The sequence below is a fragment of the Engystomops pustulosus genome, chromosome 7 (genome assembly GCF_040894005.1).
Source record: "Engystomops pustulosus chromosome 7, aEngPut4.maternal, whole genome shotgun sequence".
Taxonomy (NCBI): Eukaryota; Metazoa; Chordata; class Amphibia; order Anura; family Leptodactylidae; genus Engystomops; species Engystomops pustulosus.
In genome coordinates this window covers 75,937,426-75,947,305 of record NC_092417.1, presented here as the reverse complement: position 1 = coordinate 75,947,305, position 9,880 = coordinate 75,937,426, and the positions used below count along the sequence as shown (strand labels likewise).

The window sequence follows — 9,880 nt, the reverse complement described above, 5'->3', positions numbered from 1 at the left end:
TAAATGTCTGACATACTGTCATTACCAAAATTATCCAGTTTCACAGATCCATGCGCCTACTATCCCAGTATCCTTTGTGATTCAAGGGGTGTACAGTAAACAGAGGTGTGGTGCAGGGAAAGAACACAAAGTTCAACCCACTATTGGGACAAGGCTAGAAATGCGGCAGAGTGGGCTATCGAGATATTATACAAGGTCAGGTGATTATATGATTATGTCAGACAACCCCTTAAAATCCTATGCATAGAGGATATATGGCTGCCTAACATGGCAGCTCTACCCCTGAAGGGCCTAGGAAACATAGACAATTCTAAGTGAAACCACATTTTCATTAAAATTTTAAATATTTAAATATTTCTGAACAGTTAAAACCTATTTACAAATAAATACATATAAATATTGGGAGCTTAGATTTGCTCAATATGTCTTGATCTTGCTACTTCATTTTCTAATCTATTTACCGATGCATGAACTCTTCAAATCATCAGCAGCAAACATTAAATGTCTACAGTGACCTACATCTCCACAAAACATGAGACCCGCAAAGTAACAGAAGGTTATTTTGGAATCCCACCATGTAGGTTGCCAGGGCTAGGATACTGGGGACAGGACACGGAAGGTTGCAATCTCCTCTCTCTAAATTCTTATTTTACATAATCTGCACAGTAAATAAACTGCTGGAAAGCAACTATCTGATCATTGCCCGTTTTATGCCATATTTACTCATCTCATGATGCTCACCACCCGCATAGCACACACACTGTGATCTCTATGCCACTGCACCCAATGTATAATGCACACCTAGGCGTTTCCAAAACACGTCCTCTCAATTCTCCTGTTAGGTCTACAAGGAGTAGCACTGCAACAAATATATGACACTACATAGCGTCTTCTACTGTTCACCCACAGCTCCATATAACCTCTCCTATGTATGTCACCCTCCTTCCTCCATGGTCCTGATCTCACTTTATGCCTCTCCCCATCATCTCCTGCATTTTTCCAATGTCTCTTATCTCTCTTCCCTTTATGTTTCTGGATTTCATTTGGGCAGTTGCAATTTATGTCTCACTTTCTCCCATCACTTCTTCTGCATGTCTCTGATCTCTCTGCTGTGAATGTGTAAGCTCTCCCCCCTCTCCACTGTCTAGGACAGGACTGGCTTGCAGGGAGTATCAGTCTGCCCTCTCCTCCCCCTCTCTCCCTCAGTCACGTGTTCTCTAGAGTGTCAGCCTCTATGGTGCTTGTAGTGACTCAGTTCTTGGCTGTAATCTGTATGTAATGAAGATGACGTACAGTACAGAGTCCGATCACGGAGACAACTCACATGTTAGGATATCTGGCTTCTAGCAGTAAGACTAGGTCAGGACCGACCCAGTGATGAAAGGGTGACTACAATGGGTCGTGTACATAAGTAGAGGTGCGTAGCTGTGAGTACTAGCGGGATGGGGGCACAACACAGCCCCGATCAACTCGGCAGCCACAGAGCCTCCATGACGGAGCGCAAGGAGTTAAAGGTTTGGCGGGTGGAGTCGCAGTGTGCTCCGATCCGGGTCTCCATGACAACGCAGGAAGGCATCCACAGGGAGGGGTATGGCCTGGAGCCAGGAGGAGCGCATCCCAGAATCCTTTGCTGGACCTCTGCCCAAGCAACAACACTGACTCAATGGGCCGGCGCCTCCTTATCACCACGTCCGCCCTGTGCTATGTGCCCCGTCTGATGTGGCAGTGCCAACCTCCCCTCCCCCACAGCGCCAGCCTTCACTCTACACCCTCATCACGATTTACAAGATGAGTCACACCAACGTCACGGCACAAGAGGACGTGTGAGGACAGCAGCCCGTCCTACCATGGAGCACATAAACAGGCGCAGGACGCACAGTTACGGCCACGTTATTCGGTTGCAGCACACTCTACATCCCTACTGTCCCCTTTACCTCCCTTTCACTACTCGGCTAGTAAATGTAATCGTATGAGTCACATGTCTGCACACCATCATGCGTGCTCCGGGCTGCAGACGGGGCGGCTTGTAGAACAGCGCATGCGCGGGATAATTCCAGCGACGCCACGGCTTGTTTGTGAAGTCGATGACGTCACGGCCAGGTGGCATTCCTCGGCTGGAGGGGGCGCGGCGTCATCACGGAGCTCAACACGTACGCATGCGCGGAACGCCAGCCCTGCCTGACCGAACCTGCGCGACCCCGTCATTGCGCGCTCCGGGCGGGCTGCGGCTTGCAGAGAAGCAGAGGAGAGACGGAGGCAGAGCACGCCGGGAGCGTAGTGGAGCACACAGCCAACTACGGAGCTGCAGCAGCCATACAGCGAGCCTGCAACACGGCCCCTGGAGCCTTCCTCCCCCAGCAGAAAGCGCTGGAGGCACCCTGCATGCCCCCCTCACAGTGACTGACCCCCCTCCCTGCGCAGCATGTCAGCCGCACAGGTGTCCTCGTCACGTCGGCAGTCATGTTACCTGTGTGACCTGCCACGAATGCCATGGGCTATGATCTGGGACTTCACTGAGCCAGTCTGTCGTGGATGCGTAAACTACGAAGGCGCTGATCGTATAGAATTTGTCATAGACACAGCACGCCAGCTTAAGCGCAGCCATGGCTTCCAAGATGGACGTTCGCCGGGGCCACAAGGGCCTGGATCTGGAGGTGCAGCCAAGCAGCACCCAGCTGTACAGGCCGCATTGACCGCCAAGGACACAGCACAGCTCAACCATCTAGATGGGGCTTCAAAAGCAGCAGCCGCCTCTGGGCTCGATAGGTATGGACTAACTGCTGACCGTGGACGTTTTGAATACACTCTGGCCGCTGCTCGTCTTCCCAATGGGCTTAATGGGTTCCCAAAACCGGGAGAGGATGGTCCACCAGAGCTGAATCGTCAGAGCCCCAATTCTCGAGGCCGTGCGGGCCATGGATTAATCCCACAACTTGGGCCAGGACAGTTAAGCGTGCCCCCAAATTTGCTCCCACAGACCTTGCTGAATGGCCCGCCATCGGCCTCCTCATCAGGAGCTCCGCATGTTCTTGGTAGGGGTCCTGGTGGCTCCAGTGGCCTTAATGTCCCACCTCCCCCAGCAGCAACCTCTTCAGGCGACCCAAAGCGTCCTGGCTCAGTGTCAAGCACTGATCAAGAGCGGGAGCTCAAAGAAAAACAACGTAATAGTGAAGCTTTGTCTGAACTCACAGAAAGTCTGCGAAGCCGAGCAGAGGAGTGGACAGGGAAGCCAAAAACTGTTCGGGACACTTTGCTTACCCTGTCTGCCTGCACTCCTTTCGATGTACGCTTTAAAAAAGACCATTCTTTGTTGGGACGAGTTTTTGCATTTGATGCTACATCCAAGCCAGGTCTTATGGACTATGAGTTGAAGCTGTTTGTGGAGTATCCCAGTGGTTCGCTTAATGTTTTCAGCTCGGCATCAGGGGTGGCCAAGCAGATGTATCAGGACTGCATGAAAGACTTTGGCCGTGGCCTTTCTTCAGGTTTTAAGTACCTGGAGTATGAGAGGAAACATGGCTCTGGGGATTGGCGCCTACTTGGAGATTTGCTACCAGAGTCGGTTCGCTTCTTCAAAGAAATGGTAGGAGCTGACATGCTGCCACAACCGTATCTTGACCCTGGCTGCCCCATGCTGCCAAGTGCACTAGTGAACTTGCCCCGTGCCCTTGCTGCAGCAGCTGCGGCGGCATCGTCCTCTTCTGGGGCCAGTAATCAGGCAAGAGGTGGTCCGAGGAAGCGAAAGGCCTCTCCAGAACCAGACTCTGCTGATGGACAGGTGTGGATTGGTCAACCAGATGCTATAAAAATGGGCCTATCAACTGCAGGAGGCACACCATCCTCCTCATCTTCAGCTACATCATATGGAGGGCCAGCTCCACCACCTCCACCCCCACCTCTTGGTCCTGGGCACCCACAACGTACCACCCCACCTGAAAGTGCACCACCAAATGGCCCATCGCCAATGGCAGCATTGCAGTCTGTAACAGACACTTTGGGTACTGCTCATTCTCCCAAGGATGGTCAAACAAGTGGAGGATCTGCAGTGCACTCTACCACCTCATCAGCTCGCCGGAATAGTAGCAGCCCAGTGTCCCCAGCATCGGTACCTGGAGCAAGAAGACTGAATTCTCGTAACGGTGCGGGCTCAGGGGAACTCAATCTTCCAGTGGCACCTGCAGGTGGAGCGCCTCACCCAGGAATGGACCAAGTGCACCCCCAAAACATTCCTGACTCGCCTATGGCCAATAGTGGCCCTCTCTGCTGCACCATCTGCCATGAACGTCTGGAGGATACACACTTCGTCCAGTGCCCCTCTGTACCTAGCCACAAGTTCTGCTTCCCCTGCTCTCGAGAAAGCATTAAGGCCCAGGGGGCAACGGGTGAGGTATACTGTCCCAGCGGAGAGAAGTGCCCCCTGGTGGGATCCAATGTTCCTTGGGCTTTCATGCAGGGGGAAATTGCAACCATTCTTGCAGGGGACGTAAAGGTGAAAAAGGAGAGAGACCCATAGTATCAGTGGATATCAAGTGACCCATATGTGAAGAGACGCTTGCACCTCCCCACCTCTAATCTGCAAAGAAAGGACATTATACCATCATGGTGGCGAGTCCAGGGCATTGGACCTTGTACATTTTGCATCTACTTCAATTCATCCCATTGTGCTCTGGACCCTGCTGTACAGAAGTGAGACCGTGATTCTCTGTAACATGATTAGTCCATCAACAGGTCTGGGTGCCATTTTGGAAATTGGGGCTGCGATATGGGACAGTTTGTACTTTTCATCTTTTTGGGGATAATGTGCTGGAGTTTATTATCATACAAAATGTAAAAAAAAAAAAATTACAAAAGTACAAAACAAAAAATACAAAAAAACAATTGAAATCCTCCCTACCTGGGGCAGAACTTGGATTCTCGAGCACACGTAAGTCCCGAGAGCACAGGCAGGATGGAGCTGTATAAAGCTTGCAAATCCCACTTGACTGTCGGCCATGCGGCCATAGAAACTTAGTCTTATGTACAGATCTTATTTTTTGTGTGTTTCAAGAAGTTTGAGACACTTATTATGTAAACTTCATCTGAAGGGTGGCAAGAATCATGTGCGGGGTGTTGTGGGATATTATTACCTGTCATTTTTTTTCCCTGTTCTGCCCTTATTTTTTCCCTTTTGTCTATTTTTACAGCTTTTGTGGCGATTGTGCCCTCTAAGTAATGGTTATAGCACTTAGCAATGCTGCTGGTGTGTAAGTTCTTGTACATGTTCGCACTTGTCCCGAGGTTCAGTGGTGGACAGTGACCCTGATCTGAAGAGATTATATACATATATGTAATATGTAATACACGTGTACCTACACCCCATGAGGTGGGTGTGATGCGGACACATCATTCACTTACCAGCCCCCCCCCCTCTTGTTCCCCCCACCTTTTTATGTTGATTTTTCTTTTCCCTGCTGATAAAACGGGAGGGTGTATAATCCGGTATAATTATCGGTTTGCATTCTGCTGCAGCTCTACACAATGCAATTTTAATTGGTTTAACCCATTGAGTGCTGGCAGTAATTGCTGTCTCTGGGCCAGTATAGGGTTACATATTTCTTTATATAGATGAATATAAATATATATATTTTTTTTCTTTTTGCACGGATGCTTTTAAGCAGTAGAGCAAATTGCCGTCTGTACATTTTAGGGTGGGAAAACTTTTCTTTGTCCAGAATACATTTCTGTAGTAAAACAGACCACTGTTATGTGCCTTGGAGCTGATGACATTGTAATAAATCTGATTCATATTATTGCTTTTGGAAGAGTTGCTGTTTTTATTCTGACTTTAGTGTGATGTGATGTGTATGAATGTATCACTGGGGTTCAAGTCTGCACCCCTCAGTCACTATGACTGACCTATGGCACCTTGGGTAAATCACGATAGTGCAGAAATGTTGATTTTTGGAGAGCTGAGGCTGAACTTTCGGTACAAGATTTTATCAGGGGTTAATGTACATCAGGCACATGTGGGGAGTCATGCAGTATGGCTTGGGTGTTCTAGAAACTGTGTGAGGGTTTCAAGAGTCTTGTAGATGTAGGCTGCTGATACAAAGCAAGTGGTCATGGCAGCTTTGGTGTCAGGTAATAGAGGAATATTGTGCAGACGCTGACAAAGCATTTTCTGCCTGTCTCCCATATTATGACCACGCGGCCATCTGCAAGATCTGAGCTGTACGGAGTGTAAGCCTTTCCTGCACAGACCTGTCTATTTACAGCCATGACATAATATAGTGTATGAATTATGAATTGTATGAGTGCAGATCTGTTCCCAAGAAGGTAACAACATTGAGTCATTTATGGGGGAGGGCACTCGCTTATGAGTAATGGCTTTCGGGAAGGGGGGGGGAGCAGAAATATAGAGTGGAAACAAGTTGAGTAATAAACATTGTCACCCTGGAAATGAGGGTTGTTCTATTGATGTGGGTGTAACACAGATCTAACAGGCGTTAGTGCTGCATGGCTTGGGGAATCATGGCGGGTTGTTGTGTCCCTAAGATACAAGCAGCAGGTCTCGTAGTGGGTGTACTGCCATGTCTATGGTGCTCTGTCCTGTGTAGAATACATGATTACAGAGAGTGCTCAGTGGGTAAAAGGTTTGCTGTATAATACGTAATCCTAATGCTGTGCAGAGGGTAAGATGCGGTTGCTAGGCTGTAGCATGATATCATGATTAAGTGTAAAGGAAGCAGAGTAATATGGGCTCTGTATGATGTGAAGATACATTGAAAGGCGCGTTCTGAGATGTAAAATCATGAAGTAGCACATGCATACATAGTACGTAATAGGGCTATATGATGCACTGAGGTTCCTAATCCTGGTATAGTGTAGTGGGTTCTCATTGGGGAGGGTTTGATATTTAATCCTAGTGAATTGTTCTGGTGCCGGGTGTAATAAGGATTGTATGGTGTTGTATATGCCTCACGCAGTCTGTGTAGGGTACATTTGTAGTGTAATGGCTAGTGTATAATGCAGGAATACTGCATGAATGGTTCATGGTATGTGTTGGCTGAAGTTGTAGGGTCTGTGTCTTGTACAGCGTAATGAAAACATTTTATGAAGGGCAAATTGTGTTTAGACTGTAGGGTAGACTGCATTGTGTTCAATGCGCAGGTATACTTTGTTTAATAAAGTTCACTGTGTTTGATCTAGATACACAAAATGTGTAATCTCTTATATAATAGGTCACCCTATCCTGTATGATTCGGGTACACTTGGGGGGGGGGGTGTCTTGCATAAAGGGACACATGATATATATTTGAGGTATGCAGTGGATGGATGTTTGGTTTGTCGTTTCTTTTGTAATATGGACACGAATGTTGGAATTTACTGATGGAGTGTACTATTTTTATGCACCAAAGACTAAAGGTTTTTAACACATACATTTTTACATAGTCATCTCAATGAAGTGGACAGGCTACGTGTGAAGGGAGCATGTCACAGGCTACGTGTCACAGTGCCGTAATGGGATTTGTATTACTCCTAGGGTATAATCTATGCACAATCGGTTAATGTGTAATGTCTGGTGTAGTAGAGACTGCATGGTGTAATTTCAGCTACAGCATGAGAAGCGGATGGTGTGTGATGTTTTTGTAGTAAGGATAGGCAGTGTATAATCAAGGTACACTGTATATAGTACTTGATGCATATTACATTACAGTACTATAATGTTGATTTAGAAAATGGCAAAATGCCAATGATCAATACCAGTTGCCCCAACTTCTTGACTCGAAATATGGCAGTCAAAATAAATACCTGAATTAACATCACATGCCAAAAATCTAGTTTAAATATATGGTAGCTCTAGATGTAAAACATTTTAGGGAAGATTTATCAATCTATTTTTAGTCTTCATTTGGACCAAAAATGCTAATTTTGCACGTTTAGCAGTTGCAAACTATGCCAATTACTATATGGTTTAAGGCTGTCTAGTCTAACTTTGTGACCCTCTACCCCATGGCGTATAATCCAGACATACTGTAGAGGATGCATGTCATGTGCTGTCTGTTAAATGGTAACACATGGTGTGGAGTGTGCATATTGTATAATAGAGCTGCGTCATCACATGAATGTATGATTTTGTTATGTTTGAGGTAGATAGAACACATTACTGAGTATAATGAAGTTCATGATCCCCCTGCATTCTATTATAAGATGCTAGAACAAGGATTTTACTGTTACCTTCTATATCTGCTAGGACGAGGCACTAAAAGTGTAAAGCATCATCCCCTACCACTGTGGCGGTGCTACAACACAGCATATTATAAGCCTACTTTATACACAGTGTGGTGGCAAATTTATATACCATACATGTCGTTGCAGTTTTCAAAAATGCTTCCACATATTGTTTGGATGGTTTAGGATATATCCACGTACAGCAGGAAGAAAAAAAAATTGCTCGTGATTGAGCAATGTAATCTGCATATGTTACATGAGGCACTCGCGCTATGTACTGTGGGTTTTTTACAAATATTTTCCCCTGCTCAGTTTTTTATGTTGTATAATGAGCATGTTGGGGATCTGTAAATCTGCAGAATGATTGTTTTCTTCATGCAAGCTCTAGCCTTAAGAAAAGATCAGTGTTCCCTTTGAAGCACATCATATGAGTACAGGCATTTAGTCCTGCAATGAGTCTGAAAAACACACATTGGAAACCTGGTGCACAGAACATGTTTCCCTTATTGAATTCCCTTGTACAAAACTAGCTTTACAAAGAGGAAACCAGATCAGTTTTTGCAAATAATTGAATTTTTTACAACTCACAATTCAGGAGCATCTGTACTTAATCGTACAACTTATCTTTCCTTTTTAAAAATATATTAAAACAATATTGACAGTGGAGTGCTGCTATTTTAGGTGGTCATTGACATTACTAGCATTGATCAGCCACCAAAAGTTTAGGAAAACCAGCCCGATTGGTAACCCCAGTTTTCTGGGAGAAGTAAAAGCGCAACAACACGTTTGTAGGTTTAAAAAGTACTAAAACTCTGCCCTGAATTGTAATTTATGAAAAGACTAAATAAAATTCTTTATACAGCGCCATCATATTCCTTAGCGCTTTACAAATATATATATTTTGAATATTATAAACTGGTGTCTAGAAAAGGCATGCTGGTTTTTGTAACTGGATTGGTCTACTGCTGTAAAAGAAGGGAATACATCAACAATATATCTTCATAAAAAAGGAAATGCACTCCAGCACCAAAATAAATAATTTCTTCCATCCCTGCACAATTAACCTGCTTATTATATACATATAGTATTTTTCCATACAGTGCAGCCTCATTCCTGCTCTGCACAGACTCATGTCCCTCCCTGTATTATACAATCTGTCTCATGATGCCTCAACATCCCTTTACAATGGAAGCTACAGATAGTACCATCTTATCCCTTCTCTATACCCTCTAAAACACCATCTTCCACATTACAAACTATGAGAGAGGAGCTGTCTGATAACCAGCAATAAGTGTGATAGAGGCTTGTCTTGCCCCTGTAGGGGGCATGGAACATGTGGGGTACAGTCCATGCAATTATATCAGACCCTCTTGAGAAATCAGAATATCCTCTAATACTCATGGTGTCAAAACTAAAAAGAAGGATCCTATAGATCAGTAATGGCGAACCTTTTAGAGACCGGGTGCCCAAACTACAACTAAGACCCATTTATTTACCATCAAGTGCCAACATGACAATTTATACAGTAACTTATTGCTGCCTGTTTTTCCACAACAATTGTATTGGCCCCTGGAGGATACTAATACAGCTGGAAGCAAAAGGGCAAATTCGGACATCATTGTAGCTCCTCTCAAGGGTCTCAAAAATAAAGGAAGAATCATGGGGCCAG

General features: G+C 45.5%; 1 protein-coding gene across 1 annotated transcript; it reads left to right on the top strand.

Annotated features, from left to right (window-relative positions):
* The first annotated feature begins 1,656 nt into the window (after positions 1 to 1,656).
* On the top strand, positions 1,657 to 5,789 carry IRF2BPL (interferon regulatory factor 2 binding protein like). Its single transcript, XM_072116806.1, has one exon. The coding sequence runs from the start codon at positions 2,423 to 2,425 to the stop codon at positions 4,511 to 4,513; it is 2,091 nt and encodes a 696-aa protein (XP_071972907.1). The 5' UTR covers positions 1,657 to 2,422; the 3' UTR covers positions 4,514 to 5,789.
* The last annotated feature ends 4,091 nt before the right edge of the window (positions 5,790 to 9,880 follow it).